General features: G+C 39.3%; 1 protein-coding gene across 1 annotated transcript in view; it reads right to left on the bottom strand.

Annotated features, from left to right (window-relative positions):
• The window catches only part of LOC128372880 (protein kinase C alpha type-like), a 156,589-nt gene that overhangs the window by 74,216 nt on the left and 62,210 nt on the right, over nt 1–20,163 (bottom strand). The window contains exon 3 of the mRNA XM_053333081.1: nt 14,817–14,899. Coding sequence (XP_053189056.1) covers nt 14,817–14,899 — 83 coding nt within the window. The remainder of the gene's footprint in view (nt 1–14,816; nt 14,900–20,163) is intronic.

Here is a 20,163-nt window from a genome sequence, read left to right as displayed (position 1 = left end):
GAGAGAGAGAAAGAGAGGAAGAGTGTGAAACGAGACACACTGATCGCCTCTGTCATATTCTCATTCACTTATCTCTTTGACCCATCTGTTCCCTACAAAACTAAAAAAAAGTTGTTACAGTGATGCTTGAAAGTGATCAATTCCCTTTATGACCTGCATTAGACAAGCACTGACTACCATCAAATTCCCTTCTGAATCCTCTCTCTCTCCACACTTGTTAGTCACTCCCACACTTAATACTCTCCTGCCTTTTTTTTTTACCATCATCCCTCACTGAGAAGTGACATTTGAAATGGAGCTGGCAGGAGGCTCTTGTATCAGTCACCCTGAACGTGCTGGTTAAGCTGTGTGTACAGTATGCACTGCTGTACACACAGAAATGCAAATTTTGAAATAAATATAATAAAAATAATATAATAGGGTCTTTTTCTTTTATTCCAAATATTAGTGTGGAAAGGATGAGGAAATGTATGACAAATGTAGTGTGTGTTCATGTTTGACAGCCTCTTACGTCAAAGTGCTGCAGTTGGAGGTTTTTTTTTTTTTTACTGAACAAATTCAACTAATAGCTGCAGGCATATGCTGACTGACAGGCATGATTGGCAATATGGTCAATGTGGCGTGGTGAAAGCATAGTCTCACTTTCTGATGAAGGAGATTACTGTATTCTTAGTAAAATCAAGAGAATAACTACAGTATACTGCAACTGTGTTATTTATGGCACTGATTACTTTTTGAATAATTCTGCTAAATCTGCATGTTGTCTGCAATTTAATGCAGCTGGTGATTCTTAATTAGTCTAACCTGCAATGGCTTTTGTTGCCTAAACCTAACCAGACCTTAACTACAGCGTTGTCACACCATAAAACACAATTATTTTTTAACAGTGATTTGTAATGGTTTTGGAAGTTTTTCCTTCAAAGCTTTTGCAATGGGATTTTTCTGCTAATTTGGGCAACATCTTTTTAATTACAGTTCTTCTACCTGTGCTAAATACTCTGTCCAGCTGCCCTAACTCATTTCATGAAGGTATTGTTAAAACTCCTTCACATGGTACTAATGACACCCTGACAATGTGCGTCACTGTGTCACCTAATTCTCTCACTGTTATTACATTGCAGCCCTTCAGCTTTCAATTACATTTTATGTCATATTAATCACTTTCCCTCATTCTCATATTTAAAAAAAAAAAAGTGCCATTAACATCAGGTTGACAGGGATGAATGCACACACAATGTTTAAAGCAATGTGGAATGTAATATAGAGCGAGAATGGCAAAATCAACAGCAGCTATTGTGGCCATGTCATTAATCCCCCAAACATAAACAAGCAGACATGGTGCTGGCTACTTTTTTGTGAAGATCGTCATCTGACCTACAGCTATAGGAGTAAAAGCTATGGTTATAAAGGTGAGGCTTTGAAGAGAACAAAATGGAGCTATCGTTTATCCAGACGTGAGGTGTTAGGCTAGGCGAGGTTACTATTTTTAGCGTATAAATCACTACTCTGATTCCTCTTGGCCTTTCACTAAGCTGCTGAGTGCTGAGAGGGAGGGCAGGTTGCCACCACAGCTCACAGGGGGTTTTCCTTGCCATGTGCTATCTGTTAACACATCTGTCTGCTAACAGAGCAAGAGATAATAGCTGACATTTTGATTAGGGGTCGCTATAGAGCCAACATCCCACGCCCTAGCACAGTTGCAATATCAAGTACTAACTTACATTCTATGATACATAGCTTGGGTCAACATCTACGTAATCTCTACAAATCACAGTCTTAGGTCTTGGGACACAGGTATGAAGTCAATTCAAATGAGCCAAAACCACTTTATCTCAGGGATCATGAGTGATTAGAGTCTATTCCTTCATAAACTGGGGGAGTGGTCCAACTGTAAATGCATGAGCAGTTACAACTCAGGTCCATCTCATGTCAGGAGTGTCAAGTAGCATAAATAATTGTGACTGGTGTCACACTTGACTCCTTCATTTGCATAGCTATGCCAGCAACATTTACATTGCATCCCCTAATTAAGGGCTTTAGCTACTGACTTTCCATCAGCACTATAAATGTCAACTAGCTTTTTGCAGCTCAGAGTCAGAACTGAGTTATTTATCTGCAGTTCATCACTCAACCACAAAAAATAAGCCATTCAACTGCAAATCATTTCTAAACCCATAAAAATATTGTTTTAAAAAATCTGAAGAGTCTTGTGTTTAAACTTTAGGGATGTGCCATTACTAACGTGATGCAAATATATATATATATGTACATGAGCAAATACATAGACCCACACATCTCCACATAGAGTAGAGAAAAATCCATTACCTGTGTTATAATTATGATTCTTTACATCATATTTTTCACACTTCTTGGCAATGTGAGAGAATGTTGTCAGTCACCGATAAGCACGTGCATTTGTCATTGTTGCAGTAAATGCTGTTCATATTAGAAGAAAAGCATAAACAATGATCAAGAGCTTTTCCAAACCAAAATTTAAGAAGATCCACACTATAGCTAGTATTTAATTGGTGTGGCTTATGTTAATAGAATGCTTAGAAAAAAACATAATGTGAGATAGGCTGAACTCAGTTTATAGATCAGACACCTCAGAGCCCTGAACAAACTCTCCTGCTTGCCTTCTGCAGAATATTGAGGTGCTAGTTAATACAGCACCCATAAACATGGATGTTGCAGAGATGTGTTCATTCGCAGAAGCCGGCTCATTAACATAGCCATGCACACATGATGTGAGTGATACACACAAGGTCAGGAGAGGACAAGGAGGTTAGTCATGGATGTCACATCAGCTGGTGAATGACTGCTCTGTTTTCTCTAGCACGGTAACAGGTAGAGAGAAAAAACGAGGGGGAACCTGCTGGTTCATTTGGTCATGTTGCAAACGTCAAAAGACATAATAAATTGGCTTATCAGCCACAGGCCATCTGTCAGGCGCTTAATAATTAACAGAACTTCACAAGATGTGTTCGAAAAAAGTTACCTAACAGCCAAAGTCTTGGCAGAGTCTATTTTCACTGTAATGAGCCAGCTGACGGGGCAGTGGCTTGGCTGTTCACCTCTGCTTTCTGTTGTCTTTGCTAGATTTTCTGTGGTTTGCTCTACATTAACCTCGATAAAAGTTAGCTTTTTACCATGTAATCAATTTAGTGGCTGCAGCTCTGTGTGTGTGTGTGTGTGTGTGTGTGTGTGTGTGTGTGTGTGTGTGTGTGTGTGTGTGTGTGTGTGTGTGTGTGTGTGTGTGTGTGTGTGTGTGTGTGTGTGTGTGTGTGTGTGGGCTGATATTTTAGCTCCGTAAAATATCAGCCAGTCTAGGAATTCAGCAAACACACTGTAGTACCATTTGTGAAAAAACATTTGTGTGCAAAGAGCCGCAGGAGGAAAGGGAGGAAGGACAAAAGATTCTTGTCTTTATATTTCATGTAGAAATAGATCAATGCTACAAATACCAATAGGCCAAATACAATGTGCAGAACCTACAGTATGTTTCACACATATTTCTATAAACAGAAGTTAGATTCAGGTCTGAGAATAAAAGTTTGTTGGTGGGTTACGGCATGAAAGCCCACTGGTTAACTGCACTTTGTTAATGTAGCAGATAGATGTCACACTTTACATGTGCAAGTTTTTTTAACATTAGTACACTTATATTTGGTCCTAAACTATGGTTTTACAGATTGATCTTTTTTCAGTTGCAGTGCTATGTTTTGATTTTTGTTGTTGTTGTTGTCTGTGTGTTAATATTTAGGTTGGCTGCCAACCAAGTAATTTTCTGCTACAGATTCTGTGAGGTACATAACTAACATTCACCACTCATTTCCCAGGGACATGTTATGTAATGGCATCAAGCACTGAAAAAAAAATTAGAAATTTCTAATTGCCATGATGACATTGGACATTTAGTGAGTCAGCGTTCCTTCAATTCATGTTGCCAACACATAAAATGAATAGAATCCTCGCCAGATAATGATTCAGTACTTTTGTTATACCATAACCAATATATACAGTAAGCAGATGGATGACTAATCAAGTAATCATCATAGTGGTGTGAGCTCAATATTACATTGATAAGTTACCTGTCCTCACAGGTTTATACTGAAGTAATAGAATTGCTTCAAACATTTTCAGTTAAAGGTCAACTCAAAGCAACCGATTTTCTGCACTGCTTACATAAACTGCCTACCTGTGACTTGCAACTTCACTTTCCAGTTTCCATTCAACTAATATTTGCTTGGTAAGTGCTCAGTAAATATGTTTTTTTTGTCTGTTGCAGAGCAGATAGGCCTTTAGTTATATACCTGTGATAAAGAGCAAACACAAATAGAGAAAACTCTGTCTACGTCCCTTGAGATACAGAAGAAGAAGGAGAGAGGCAGGATGACCTATCTGTAACTTGTATCATTCTATTTCTGGGGTTTGAGCTTCAGACCTACTGCTGGTTCAGCTTCAGGCATTGCATGCAAGGTCAAGTTTAGACTTCAGACCCTCTCAGGCTTCTATTTCGAGGGTTTTTGTGTACACTCTAATGCAGTACAGATAGAGCATGTTTGCCTGTTTGAATGTTAAATAAAACCATGCCTTCACCTTTACACCACCACTGAAGGTATTAGTTTGCTCTGAACACAGTAAGAGCATCAGTCAAACTACACTACACACTACTGTTGATTACAACACAGTCATAATCAAAACTTATCTAAAATAAAATAAAACAGACAAATAATATTTGGAGTGATGGATTACCAATATCAATATAGTGTGACTTCCCTGGAAGTACATTGTCTAAAATGAGTAGCTGCCTAGAGGATCTGAAATCAAGATAACAGTATGTTAATAGTGGCAAAAAAAAAGAAAACACAATTTGTTATTAAAAGGCTAAAGTATGCAATTCCACTCAATACAGATACCTAAGTGTGACAGAGATGGATTTGTAGTGTGCTGGCAGGCACTGTTATGGACAAAGTCTCGCCCTGCTGTGACACCAAGTTAGTTCAGGGTCATGAGCAGATGCAACTCTCTCATACACTCGTTATTAGTATTACTTAGCAAGGTTGGAGCAAGACTGTCTACCAGATACTTACTATAAACAACCCTAAGAGGGACTGGTGGAATGTGTTTGTGTGTATAGTATGGGTACTAAATTGTGTGGGACTTCAGTGCACTGTAAATGTTGTGGGGTTGTCAAAAATATCGATACTCCAAAAAGTATTGATACTCAAACGGCATATCTGGATATGATACTAATTTGCCAAGGTATCAATACTACAGTCCGCGCGCACACGACAGGCAATAAGACAGCGTCCGGCAGCCAGAGACACATTTCTGCTGCAACAGTATGGCCAATGCAGCTGCAGGAGGGCCAGTCTTGGTTGAAAATGAAAAAGGCAAAAGCCTTGTTTGGAAATATTTTACATAAAAGGCAAACGAAGAAGGAAAACCGAAAGATCTTGACAAGCCTGCAAACAGTGCTTTAAAGCGGTGGCAACAAAGTCGAGCAGCACAACTAACTTGGCCAAACATCTGAAGGACCAGGGAATCTTGTTTCTCATGGTCCAAGAGTCCTTTAGGTGCCTTCTGGCAAACTCCAAGTGGGCTGCCATGTGCCTTTTACTGAGTAGAGGCTTCCGTCTGGCCACTCTACAATAAAGGCCTGATTGGTGGAGTGCTGCAGAGATGATTGTCCTTCTGGAAGGTTCTCCCATCTCCACAGAGGAATGTTGGAGCTCTGTCAGAGTGACCATCAGGTTCTTGGCCACCTCCCTGAACAAGGCCCTTCTCCCCCAATTGCTCAGTTTGGCTGGGTGGCCAGCTCTAGGAAGAGTCCTGGTGGTTCCAAACTGGTTCCGTTTACAAATGATGGAGACCATTGTGCTCTTCAGGACCTTCAATGCTGCAGAAAGTTTTTTGGACCCTTTCCCAGATCTGTGCCTCAATCCAAGCCTGTCTCATAGGTCTACAGATAATTTCTTTGACTTAATGGCTTGGTTTCTGCTGTGACATGCACTGTCAACAGTGGGAACTTTAAATCAACAAACAGCAAATTAGTCATATGGTGCTGTAAATACGTAAACTGTGTTTGTAGAAGTAAGACTAGTCTACAGCCATGCTAGCAGCCCTGCAAGGCTGTGCTTTGAGTTACATGCTAACATAAGCATGTTAACATGCTGACAATGACAATGCTAATATCCTTATGTTCACCTTCTTAGTTCAACATGTTAATATGCTAATGTTTGCTAATTACTGTAGCACAAAACACAGAGGTTGAGGGTGATGGGAAAGGGAATGGGAATAATGGGAATGGAATTAGTTTTGCTGGTCTGTGTTGTCTGATGAAAAATAATTACAGTTTATCTTTAGGGGTACATACATGTGTGTATCAAATATCACGGCAATCAATCAATCATTTGTTGTAGCATTTCATTCAAAACCACATGCCAACTTCATGGTGGCACTTGAGGAAAAGTCAGGGGAGAATGAAAGTCAGTAGGATTCATTTTCTTCGAAACATGAATGTCTGTGCCAAATTTCACGAGGTAAGTGAAAACCAAAGACCAACAAATGAACAAAGCAACTGATAGACCCACATTTCCATCCTTTAGTTTTTCAAGAAAAGCCTCAGCTTCAAAAGGTCGAGAATATTATATCGCAGCATTTTAAGTAAAATTTATTTGAGGCTGTGGAGCTTTGCGCTGCAACAAGCCCAATTTATTACATCTCCAAAGGGACATTTTCACCAGGAAGTGATTCAGCAGTTTCCAGTGAAGCCACCCATCATCTGTCCTCCACCAATACCAAACATACACACAAACACAGGCGCGCACACACACACACACACACACTTGAGTGCAGTAAGCACTTGCATCCTTGTGTGTTGTCTCCCCCCAGCAAAGCCTTGATCAAACCTCATTTTAGACAGACACGTCACAGACTATTAGCAATAGAGAATAAAGATATGTTAGTGTTCATTAGGATCCCAGAGCGTATAAATACCATCAACAGGCTGCCCAGGGGACTCTCCACCATCACATCAGCCATCATTGGAAGCAATTATATATTTGTGAGGTATGGTGACAAAACATTATCTGAACTTTAAAGCCCCAAAAAGATCTTTTTGGACTAATGCGAATCAATACGCATTGAAAAGTTAATTTAATCAGCACATACACATCAAAATTATCTTATTCTGCAGTGGTCAGCACAAAAAGTACATCATTTCAGGTCCAGTGCCAGCTTTACTGGATAAATAAGCATATATTAGTTGTGATATCAACATGTGAAAATGATGAACACACTTCAAAAGGCAGGTTACACTGATTGGAACAGACACCACAGCAGTTGGCATTTTCTTTCGATATGACAATAAATTACGAAGGGTAAATGTCAGTGAACGTTTTTTAAAAAAATGTTAATATTGGCAACAAAGGAAAGTTAAGATGATGTATTTTTCTTCAAGTAACAATAATACAATAAACAATCATTCCAAACTGCACATATGTCAAATTCTTGTTACCTCGGGACCAGGAACCATATTTTAAACATAATTAAAGAAGTATTACATCAAATATTACTGCTGTATTCTATAGAAGAAAACATGGCTTATTTCATCAAACTAAACAGATTAATGGTATAATTATTTGGATTTAAGTTGGCATACGTTGGTACTGTATTCACAAACAGAACTAATTATTGGCCTTGAAGGTTTCAATTACGCAAACAGCAGAAGGCAGGTCTGTTAATATTACTCTTTTCAAATGTATTTAATAATTTCATGACCAACAGTGTTCCTCCTGTGGCAAAGTGAAGTGGTGATTGTCCCTTGATAGCATGGTTATACCTGAGTAATCTTACAGCTATTTAATGTACATGCACTGTGGAGAATCAAAGAGGGTAGATGTCAATAACTTTAATATTTAAGTGTTTACCAGTGTTAAGATGCCCAGACTCGGCAGATAAATATGCAACTCCTCTCACAGAAATCACAGTATTTGAATGTGACTCTCATTAAGTGAACCAATGTGTATCAAGCTGTTGAAAGTAATCATGTCTTAGTAGATGTGTCCTCAAAATCACATGAAGATAGAAGGTATAGCTGTGCAGGTAATGAAATTAGGAATCGCTGTCTGTTGCGATTTTGTTTTCCTGTATCTATGAAAGCTTTCCTGAACAAAGTACTTTTTAGCAACACAGACATACAGACTATGCATAGTTACATGTTCAAGCTGCCCTATAATAAAAGTAACTAAATCTGGCTTTAATTCAAGAACACAGCCAAAACTTGACTGGTACTGTATGTGTCAAGTAAAAGCTATTTTTTCTGTATTATGGTTAAAAGAAACATAATACTGAATCATTATTCTGTGTCATAAAAGCAATAGCTAGTCTTTATTCAATGATGCATAATTCTCGAGGGAAACACACTTCAAGATAACTATTAAGATCCATCGTCTGATTGTATAAACAATACCCAAACAGAATAATAACGGCTCATGTTTTTATTTTTTATTTTTTGCCTGTCACAGAGCATGGGAACTCAAAACACCATCTATTCTCATCTGCCAGTGGCTGACTGTTTTCAGTGAGAAATCTTGAGGTTTTATGAGCAATCTAAATTGCAAGGACTAGAAAATAGAAAGAAAAAAAATATTTATTGATATATATACACATGTATATATTTCATCAAGTGTGGTTATAAAGTAGGTTTTGTGGTGAGCCTCAACATGTATTTATATTAGCCTGTGTCGCCTCAGGAGACAAAATTCCCCTGGGGTCTAAGCTGAGGAAGTTTGCGATTTACTGTCTAATCAGATAAAGTCCACTGCAAGGCATAAGCAACAAGCATCCAAACAGGATGAATAGTATAATACAATATGAGGGAATGTACAACAGAAACAGCTAATGTATAACTAACAGCACCTTTGACTCAGCATAGAAGAACAAGCTCATTCTGGAAAAATGATTTCTTATAAATTAATGATCTTTTTATTCAGATTACTGGTGTTTCTCTAGCTCCAACCCTTCCCCCTCTCATTTGGTCTCCAGTCCATCATTGGATTGAAATAAAATGCAATGACTCACAACTCTTAACTTTTTACATTCTATCTTGATTTCTCATGTACTAAACACTTTGTGCAACTGGTGTTTAAGCAGATTTCAACTTATGCACATTTAAACATAGTTCATTCATTAAACACATAAAGATATCACAGAAATATTTCTAGACAGAGGGGGTGGCTCATCTTAAATACGATGAATATAACTTTGTGAAAGAGGCCAAACTTCATCTGACACAGTATACGAGTGTAGTACATTCTCATATTCCCTGTGGAAGAGCATGAGTGGCTGTTGTGTCTCCTCTCATGTGCCCATTCCACAGGCTGCAGCTCTAGCTACCAGTCATCATGATAATCTTATCTGGCACTTATTACAGTGTGATTTTATGCACATGTCTTATGTGTTTGTGGGCATGTTTAAGTCTACACTGATCTCATCTTGCTAAAACAGTACACCCTGGCAGGGCTCCGCAGGACATTTCAGCACTCACACACCGAAATAAAATCAGTGCACTAAGCACAAATATGCAGCATCAAGTTTCTTTGTGACTACGTTTCCTTGGAAGCGATGTTTGTGCCTAGGCTTGCACAGGGAGGAGTGCTAAAAGCATGCGCTGGGATTCGACTCACTAAGGGGTGGGAGGCTGACTTATGTGGACATTGATACAGAAGCCATTACATCACACAGCAGCTAGATTTACAGTCAGGCAAACAAACACTGAATGCTACTTCACTGTAAAACAGGACATACATACAATAGTTCTCACACTAAATCTTTTTATAAATCTCTGTCACATAAAGTCTTGACAATCATTACCTTTATGTATTTAGAGTTTTCTGAGCATTCAGAGTACATCATTCATGTGTGCATAATATTCATTTTTTCAGAGAAAATAAATCTCAATAAATCTCTAAATTTCACCCTCCTTTCTAGAGTCCAGACACCAAAATGATTTGGGAATGGGAATAACGGGAAAGATCAGGTAGTGAAGTAAACCAGCAAGGTGTGAAACTAACCTACTGCCTGATATTTATAAGTGATATTGATATGACTGACAGGCTATTATAAATGCATATTTACAGGTACATGCAGTACCTAGGTTGTCCCATGACGTTTACTACACTGCTGTGTTTTTGGTGCATCACACCATGTTGTCACTGTCAGTCCATGGCTGCATATCAGGATAATAACCAATGCGCTCCTGGAGAAGGTGTGCTCTGTTTTTTCAGCCTGACCTGGACAGCTCTGCACTCTCCTCTCATTTCTCTCCTCTGTCTGCCTCTCTACTCCAGCATATGTCATTCTGCCTGTGCAGGGGTGCGTTACACAACCAGACCTTCATGCAACTCTATCCCAGCCTTACAAACTGTTGGCTAGTTGGTTTGTTTACAATGCACAGGGCTGACCGTAAACTGCCAAGGACGTGTGACGCAAACTGTTGTAAAAACCCTAGTTGAAACAGATAATTCATACATGTCCATAGGATGCTCCTAAAAGTAACAAACCCCCTTCTTGATTGCACTGTTATAGTTAAAAAGCTGAGTGGAACAGCTTGCCAATGTCCACTATGACTGTGTTTGCTACTGATAAAGAAAAATCAAGTGCTGTGGTGATTCATGCTGGCAAATGAATGTTGATGGAAGACCTTGCATGCCACATCACTGCTAGCAGAATCCTCCTCCCAGGAACTCTGCCACTCAGAAGAGGTGTTTAAGTGGTTGACCTGTGGACACTTCTTTGCACCAGTGGCTTCCAGGATAGTAAAACAGTGGGCAAGGTGTTTACAGACAACTCCTGGACCAGAACAGGCCCGCTAAAAAGAGATGGCCAACACCCTTGCTTTAAGGAAATGGACTAAAAATATAGATGAAAGGCTCCATTGCCTGTGCCAACCCAAGACGCCTGTGGCGCAGATGATGTAATTTAGCTCCACTCTAGTTTAATCTTGTTTTCAATTCCCAAGCAGGGTCCTTGTAATGAGATGGTGTGAGTCCCAAGCCTTGTCACCAGAACACCTATTTTCCCAGACCTGCTGGAGTCGGCCAAAACCATCTCCTCCTGTGTATTTTGCCCTTTTAAATAATAAATAATAATAATGTATTTTATTTAAAGGTGCCTTTAAAAGCACTCAAGGACACCTTACAAGGCAGATATAATAAACATCAAACAATATAAATCAGGTAACATTTAGTGCAAAGATAAAGAATGAATATGAATGTGACTACAAAGTGCATTAGTACAATAAATAAACAAGAATGTGATTGCATTAGATCACTAGGCCTTACTCATTAACATTACAAATAAGATTTCTCACAGTTTAACTGAAGTCCAGTTTACACCTTGCATTCCTTTAACTGAGTAATTTAGAGCATGTGCTTTTCAAACCATTTTACTGGTCTATATTGTGGAGAGCATACATCCAAAATCCAAAATCTAACATCCAACATCCAAAATGGCACTGGAGTATTTTCAGGGTGTCTGTTTGTGCTCTTCCAGGCTACCATGTCACCCTCTGGTCAGTTCTGTCTCTTTCCAAGCAGAGGAGACAGAAAGGGCACTGTGCTGCTGCTTAACTCTGTTACCCTGTCCCAGCTATCTGTGCACTGAACAGCCCTGAGGGGTTAGGCGTGTGTGTGTGTGTGTGTGTGTGTGTGTGTGTGTGTGTGTGTGTGTGTGTGTGTGTGTGTGTGTGTGTGTGTGTGTGTGTGTGTGTGTGTGTGTGTGTGTGTGTCTGTGTGTAAGCAGGGGGGAAATCAGTGCAAAACGACTTGCAGATTGCCCCAGGTCATATGTGCTGCACTGGTTAAGTGGACATCAATGATGCAGCACCCACACACCCACACAAGCACATCAAACCTCTCAGTTTCATCTGCTGAGCCCCTGTGGTGAAATGGGAAGCTTTTGCATTATTGATGGTCTTGTCCTGTAAAGCACTGAACTTACTCGAGCTGCTGGTAATATTACGCCCAACAGTCAAACGAAAACATTTTGTTAAATTAATTGCTTTAATCAGAGTAATTGATACTAGCACGGAATGTGCTTACTATAAAAGTGATACTATTACTGATTACTCCAAGTGATGAGCTTACAGATTATTTAGTGGGAGGTGTAATAATTTGAAGAACCCAGCAAGAGAGCCATATTTAATTCTCAAGACATTGTATATCAAACATTCCAACAGTTTCTGCCATTTAATTTCAAACTCCATCCAACATTTCCATCAATATCATGAGACAAGTTAAATTTACTATTTCAATAATAATGTAAAATTTCTGATATAAAGCAGTGATCTAGTGGTTAAAACAGCAAGCCTGTGATTGGACAAATATCCACTCCACTCACTGTGAAACTGGGAGATGAATCAAGTGTTGTTTTGTTCATAGTTAATAGTAATAGATTTTTATGATATTAAGAAAAGGGACATTGCAGTTATGTGGCATGCCTGGTAACCTTTTGGTGACTAGTGCACTCCCTCAGCTGTTGTTCTTTACTGAAAAAAGGCACCCTGCACCACTGAAAGGCACCACTGAAAATGCTCTGGGGCCAAACTACTAGACTTGCTACACAGAGCAATTCTCGGGTGTGATTATGTGTATATGTGCAGGCCCTGCCCTTGAAACAAGAGCCTGAGGCGTTTGCAGTGGGGTAGAATGTATTCATGGTAAGTCAAATCAAGGCTACCTGCTCAAGATGAGTCCTAAAATGATCTAATGGCTCTGGTTGGCATCTTTTGTGCACATTTTGTTTCTTCCAACAGGGGAGTTATAAAACACAGACATGAGTCATAAAATGTAGGTAGTCTAGATATTGTACTGTAGATCTTCAGGATATTTGCTGGCCATGGGAGTTATTGCCTTCCTGAATTGCACGCCTGGGAGGCAGCACGCCATGTAATATGTGTGGTTGCCCCTAGCAACAGTACTGCTAAGTGCATAGAAAAGTATATTAAAGGGAGCGTCAATTATTTTGATATGGTAGGAGATCAAATACCCATGCATCTTTAAAGAGAAAAAAGATTCAATTCATGTGGTCACAGGAATTAATTTAACACCCGGAGCACCAGAGTGTTAAATTAAAAGTCTCACAGATTTCTACATACTGATACCCTTTCTGTTAGCCATTGTTATTAAATTGTATTAGATGCTGTACAGTAGTATACAGCATGCCTTTATATCTGATGGTGTGGAAATAACAAATAGCATTAAAGGAAAAGGCTAAATAAGGTCTGCTAGACATCAGCATGTATAAATACACTAGAGATGGGTAATGAGAGTTCTGAGAGGAAACTGATACTTGGCTGTTGATGAGACAGAATTAATAAAAAAGATAACCTTAACTGAATACACCTAAACTTTTTAAAATAACAGCAATTAATTAATTAATGAAGAACTTCAAGAATATTTGACACACAGATGTCAAAGGTCATTAAAAACTGTCCTGCTGACGATCAACCTGATGTTCTTTCACTACTCTTAACCCAACTGCCAGCTTGAATCAAAAATCACCCTGGCTCATACTATTTTCCGCTGTTACGGCTTCCGTGTCATCCTTGGCGTGCTCTATTTAAAGAGTCTGGATTGATGATCTTGAATGACACACTGACATATCTCCAGTTACAGAGGCCAGGTTGTGCTTCTGCAATGCTAAGAGGGGTTATGCATGCCCAGCAGCCAAGCAGGCATGTAAATGGAGTTTCACACTTACCAAGCAGGCAAGCAGTGGTTGATGGCACATAGTTGGTGCTAGCAACCAATGAACACGCAAATAGGAAGCCTCATTGAACATGTCATGCAAGGGTTGATATCTACACCTCAATGATTTTGATGTGCTAGTTGTCCTTTTAATTTCAACAATGTGTGTAACAGAAAACTGCATCCTTTTTGGTTCTATATACAGAGAAAATTACCCAACACACACATCAAAAGTGGCATAACTTAAAGCATATATGAAGCTAAACTCATTCCAAATTAACATTTCTTCGCAGTAAATTTGGACAAGAGTTCAAAATCTGGAGTCTCTCTTTTACAGTGTTATCATTAATTCAAACAGTTGCACTGTAAGTTTCTCTCCACCTGGCCAAGGCAGATGTGAGCTCCTACATTTCACATCTGTCCATGGGCCTGCTAATGGTATAGCAATCTGCCTATCTTTTGTTTGAACTTGGTCCTTCAGGGTGAATTGGAGTCATTATTCAGTGTTTTACCATCAACTCCATAACTTCCTGATATGAAGGTCACTACCAGTATATTACGATGTCACGACCTGTTTAGTTTGGAGGAAGTATTGACTTTGATGGCAAGTGGGAAATGTTACTGGCAGAGAGTAATTAGTTTAGTTCTTCTTAGAGGGGGTGGAGACAGTGACTCACTAAGTGGGATATTAAAATATTTTTTCCTAATTGTGACACCCAGTGATTCGACTGGAACATTGATATTGAATGAATTGAATTAGCCACCTGTTGCTGCTGTGATTCAATCATGAGTCGACTGAATTTAACATTTGAATGTCCTTCTTTGAACTACTACCAGACTAAAAGATGAGAGCTTTTCCCTCAATAATTACACATGTAAATCTCTTTCTTTTAAGTTAGTCAATATTTTTGCATCAACATACAAAGAACAAAAAGAGTGAGTTTGGGGGGGAAAAGGCAGGTCCAGTTGATGCAATTGCATATTGGTAACACTGGATGTTCTTCAGTACAATGATAAGAAAGGCAACTCTCACCAACAAACAGCTGGGCTTCAGTTACTTACGTCTGTGTCGGGCCCCTTATCAGCCCCGGGGCAGCAGAACGTGACAAATTCATGGCACCTCTTGTGGACCACAAAACAGCAAACTGCAGGGAAGAAAAGAGATGAGAGGAAAGCAGAGAAGAAAGAGAAGGTGAGAGAAAGATTCAGAGAGAGACAGATAACAGAAAGAAGAGAAAAAAAGAGATGGTTAAAATACAATGTATCATTGTTGACTAATATGTAGACAGACAGCATCTCAGAACCATGAAAGGTACTTAAAAAAAAGAACAAAAAGAACAAAATGACTGATCTGGGCTAGGCTCCTTATCATGTGTCCAGATGGCCGATCCTGCCTGCAGGCTTATTGCTCTTATTGCACAGTACAGTGCCACCTCCTCACTGACATGACAGGAGCTGAAGCAGACACCGCACACTAATACAAAATTGCACTTTTGCATGTCCGTGCAACCTTGAGCTCAAGTGCAGACAAATGCATCCACAAACACACAATCACTGCATGTGTATCCAAAGGGTACATGTCCAGGTCTGCACACTTGAATGCATCTGTGTCTATATACTGTCAGAGCACACAGTGTTGATATCATGGTGTAAGTGCAGGTCAATGAGTGCACTGTAGTCTGCAGTCAAACAAGCAGCCGACTCAAAGTGGAGGAAGGCGCCTGTTGCTGGCTCTCAAAAACTGTCTGACACCAAGCCGAGAAAGGGTGAGGGGGACTAATTGTGTGAGCTGGCCATCATATATCATATTACAAATACTGTATATTCTTACTGCACTGTCATTAAATGTCCAAACTGACACTTCACACTGTCACCATAGAGGAGTCTTGATAATTGTTTTATTTTCATGCTGTTCTCTCCTTTAATCAGACAAGTACGCCCCTCCCTTTCAGACTTAATGTTTTCATGGCCAGCACTTGCTGCATGCGATGAAAGCGTCTGAATAAGTGTTTTCAGTAGTCTTCACTTAGCATTGAGTAACCATGAGCAGACTCCATTAGTGGTGAGGGTTGCATCTGTAATGTGATGCATTTTCAGAGACCTCGCTTGAGTTTAACAGTTTCAGTGCTCTTTCAGCAGTGGAGCAAAGGGATGCGCATGCATCCACCTATAGATCACCTCTTCCTTTACCACTGCATCCTTCTTAAATAGCTCCGCCAAAACACAACAAATGGAGTGCTCAATATGAGCTGTGGGCACCATAACCAAGCAAATGTAGAAATAAAGCCTTTCACAGAAACCTAGGCTTCACCAACAGAAAAAAAAGTCACAAACAGTTTCAATGATGAGTAATATGTAAATAAGTTGGAAGATCTGCAGTTGGATCCCCAGCTCCCCACGGCTCCAGTGCGCATGTCAAAGCATCCTTGGGCAAAATACTGAGTGTGCACCCGATGGCTGAACCTGTGGTGTGAGTGTGCATGCGTGTGTGTGTGGATGGGTATTACAGTAGATTAGATCCTGATATTTGCTCCTGATTAGCATGTTGACACGTTGCATGGCAGCCTCTACCGTCATCGTATGAATGTGTGTGTTAATAAGTTAATGTTAACATTTAGTGTAAAGTGCTTTGAATGGTCAGAAGATTAGGAAGATATATAAATGCGGTCTATTTAACATTTAAATGCCCATGTATGTGTTCATTCAGTCAAAAGGTCAATATCATTATTCACATAATTCAGACATGCAAACACAAACTGACTATTGACAGTGCTGCTCTTAAGATCATGTTTTTGTTTTGTGTTTATCTCTGAACACTGTTTTGGCATAAATCAAACTCGGTATCATCCATCACATATTGCCTCTTCTAAAACCATGAATAAAAGACAGCAATTTATGAATGCAACACTTCATTAGCACATCACATACATGTAATATGTGCTGAGTGCTTAGCATGCCTTTAAAACTTTAATAGAGTCCAATGAAATGTGGCTCATAAATCAGTTGATATGCAACTGCTCATATTCGCTCTTCCTTAGTTCTTTCTCCTGTGTCCTAAAGTTTATTGCCACATTTTTCTCTGGCAGCTGCCCAGCAGCAACATTTGCATCACTAACATAGCTAGTTGCTGTAGCTACTGCCTCTGCACTCAGACTCTGAACAGACAACACTAGCTCTGCTTCAATGTAACTATATTACTACATGGAGAGAAGTTCAAAGCAGCTACTTTGTCATATCAAGTTTCTTTAATGGAGCTTGGTGCATAATAATCCATATCTATATGCTCACTGCTATAAAAACATATGTATTTAACAGGCCCATTTACTACAAGTAATATATAAAAAAATCTATAAACATATTTTTTATATTTACATAGCAGTAGTAGTACAACTATGCAGTGTTTTTTCACAGTGGAAGGTTGCTTGATATGTGGGTTGCAGACATCCAGGTTAAACAGTGTCATAGGACATGTATTGTTTGGATGTCGGTAACATAGGTGTAATTCACCTTTATAAGTTTTCCACATGGGCTGTCAGATCATCAAAGCAGCACAGCGTACTGCGAGTATTTGATTAATGGCTTGCAAAGAATACATTTGTGCATTTGACACTTTTTAAGAGTTTGGCAGGACATACCAAGCCTATGCTGGAGCATGAATGCTCTTTCTTCATGCCTGCAGTTGTAATACACACAATCTCCAGTTGGGAGTGAAATACATTGTAGTCATAGCTGTTGGTGAGAAAACCCTCTTTCACCACTCATGGTGTGTTTTTGACCAGATTTGTTTTCAAACAATCTATACATACACTGTATTTAAGCACGATATGGATGTGTTTTTTTCTTAAAATGTATTGAATATTGAAAATGAGAGCAGAAAAGGATAACTTCCTATTAATTCAACCTAAAGTGTTGGTTGCACTTTATTCAAATAAAATGTGAAAGCATTTGCCATTAATTGTTGTTTGCTTGTTTGTTTATATCCATAATTAATTTATACCTGATTCCCTTACAAGAGTATCTAGGTATTTATTTCAGTCACACTGGTTGAATTTGTGGCTAAAAAGTTACTGAACCGATTTCAAGTCACTGAATCGTTTCGGATTGTATCGTTCTAAATGACCCAATATTGTCCTTGAATCGTATTGGCAACCACGAATCGTGATACGAATTGAATCGTTGTGAAAACGAATCGTTACACTTATAGTCGCCAGTATATTGGCATTCATGTATACTTTAATGATAGCAAATCAATACATCCCCCACACACGGACATTTCACACCACCAGAACTCGACCCTGACTACCCTCTCCTGCCTCCTAAGAGCTGCTGCAGTACAGTCAATAACCAACATGAAACTCTGACCCATAACTCACACCACTGCCAGCCCACAAATGATTCAATATCTCTATAATTCATCTTTCAGTAAACAGCTGGTGGCAGTGTGAGTTGCCCCATTCCACTCTACAGAGTTGCACAAGATGCTACAGTGAGTGCTATTTGTACTAAACTTTTTGCTCATTTCTGCTGATGAAATTTGAGTTTCTGGGTGGTGTGCTAGTTTTCTTGTCTGTTTAGCTGTCAAAGCTTATCAGCAGCAATTAATGTTCATCCCAACTACAGAGTTCCAAACAATGTATTTAAAAAAGCTTACCTGAGAGGATATATGACAAGACTGGAACAATTAGCCTGTAGGAAGTTATCTTGTAGAAGTGCATCCTAATTTGTACTGCACACGAAATACAAAACACATGTGCTGAGCAGATTGAGCAAATATTCACATCTGATTGTGATCAGCAATGGGCTTAAGCCTGCTCTATTTTGGCACTCTATTTGTGCTTCATGAGCTGCTCATATTTAGTCTCCCTGCTGCTCAAGTTAAACTCCCAAAACCTAAATTAATGTTTAAATCATCCGGTTAAAAAATATGTTTTCTTTTAATGTTGAGATTTGTGGAATGGGCCTTGCTTTTAGAGAGTATGCAACAGAAAAAGAAAGAGAAAAGGTGAGAGACAGTGTAAATGATAGACTAAGATAGAAAAAGGATGTAATTAGAGGCAGGGCTGAAGATGAACGAGGTCAAAACCTGTTGTCTTCTGGTGTCCTCATTAGAGCTTGGCTACCTGTTATCGGTTGTCCCAGTGGGCTTGTTCTGGAGCAACACTTGGAGGTTCAACACATATATCACCTCTGACACACCATCTTAGAGGAACATCTCTATTAGGAGGCAATGACACCAAGCTATCTTCACTGTAAGTGCATTAAAATAATGTACTCAATATTTCAGCAGTGATAGGTGCAGATTAGTCTGTTCATCAAGCAAAGCACCGAAATAAGGCAACTGTCACACTCAAGACATTGGGATCAGGTTTCTCACTTTTCTATTGTTGCCATTAAGAACTGGTGGATTATAAGTAATAAATAATAATAATACATTTTAAGAAATGTAGGCCAGGACAGAGTCATGTAAGTGTTGTTAAAATTCTGCAAGACTTGACATTTAGAGGATGTGAGGTGTTATCACCTTAGTCACTGTTTTTGAGAGAGGAAAGACGCAGAGTTGTGGTAATCTCAGCATCTCTTTGTTAACGTAGCTGGAGATATTTGTTTGCCTCATCATTTCCTGTGTTTCTGGACAGGATTAATTATACAGTGAGTGAGAGTGTAATGAGGGTTTCCGAGTCAATACTTTATTGCCTTCCAGCACAACAAAGCACAAAATCACTTTTCTTCCCTGAAGATAATGTAGCATAGTCTCACTCCCACTCCCATTCCCACTCCGGCAAATCAATTTCTTCCATGTCTTTTCCCAGTCACAAATTCATTGGAGTAATATCCTGAAGTTTTGTCTCTGAACACAGACAGGAAATGAGAAAAATGGTGATGATTAAATTCTCCAGTTCTTACCCAAGGCACCTAAAACAAAGAAATTGTTGGAAAGAAAGCTTTTAGATCTAACAATCAAGAGGCTGTGCAGCCCGCTGCTGTCCAAAAGCCTCTATTCCCAGGGTGGGAAGCTTTCATTGTTTCCCTCTGGTTCTTGTCTCCACTTGAATGCCTGTGCCACCTTAACCGCTGTCACCAAACAATAGCTCCACAGCCATGAAAAGGTGAATAAGAAAAAAATAATTGGACAGGAACTATTTCAATTTGACTAAGACAAAACTGCATGGAAATGGCTTTGATATAAGATTATTACTTACACATGCCACATGTTTTATTCTTGTGAGCATTGAACAGCATAAATAATGTCATTGTAATAGGGGAGAGAGGGGAGACTCAAATACACGTAAGAAATCATAAGCAAAATCAACAAGTTACTCTAAGAGTAACTCGACTAAAGCCATCACCTGCCACGGTGATGATGATAAAGAGATATTAAAAGGTCAACAAGACTCAGGTGGCTGCCTCA

Source organism: Scomber japonicus, chromosome 2 (assembly GCF_027409825.1).
Source record: "Scomber japonicus isolate fScoJap1 chromosome 2, fScoJap1.pri, whole genome shotgun sequence".
Taxonomy (NCBI): domain Eukaryota; kingdom Metazoa; phylum Chordata; class Actinopteri; order Scombriformes; family Scombridae; genus Scomber; species Scomber japonicus.
This window is presented reverse-complemented; position numbering and strand designations above follow the sequence as displayed.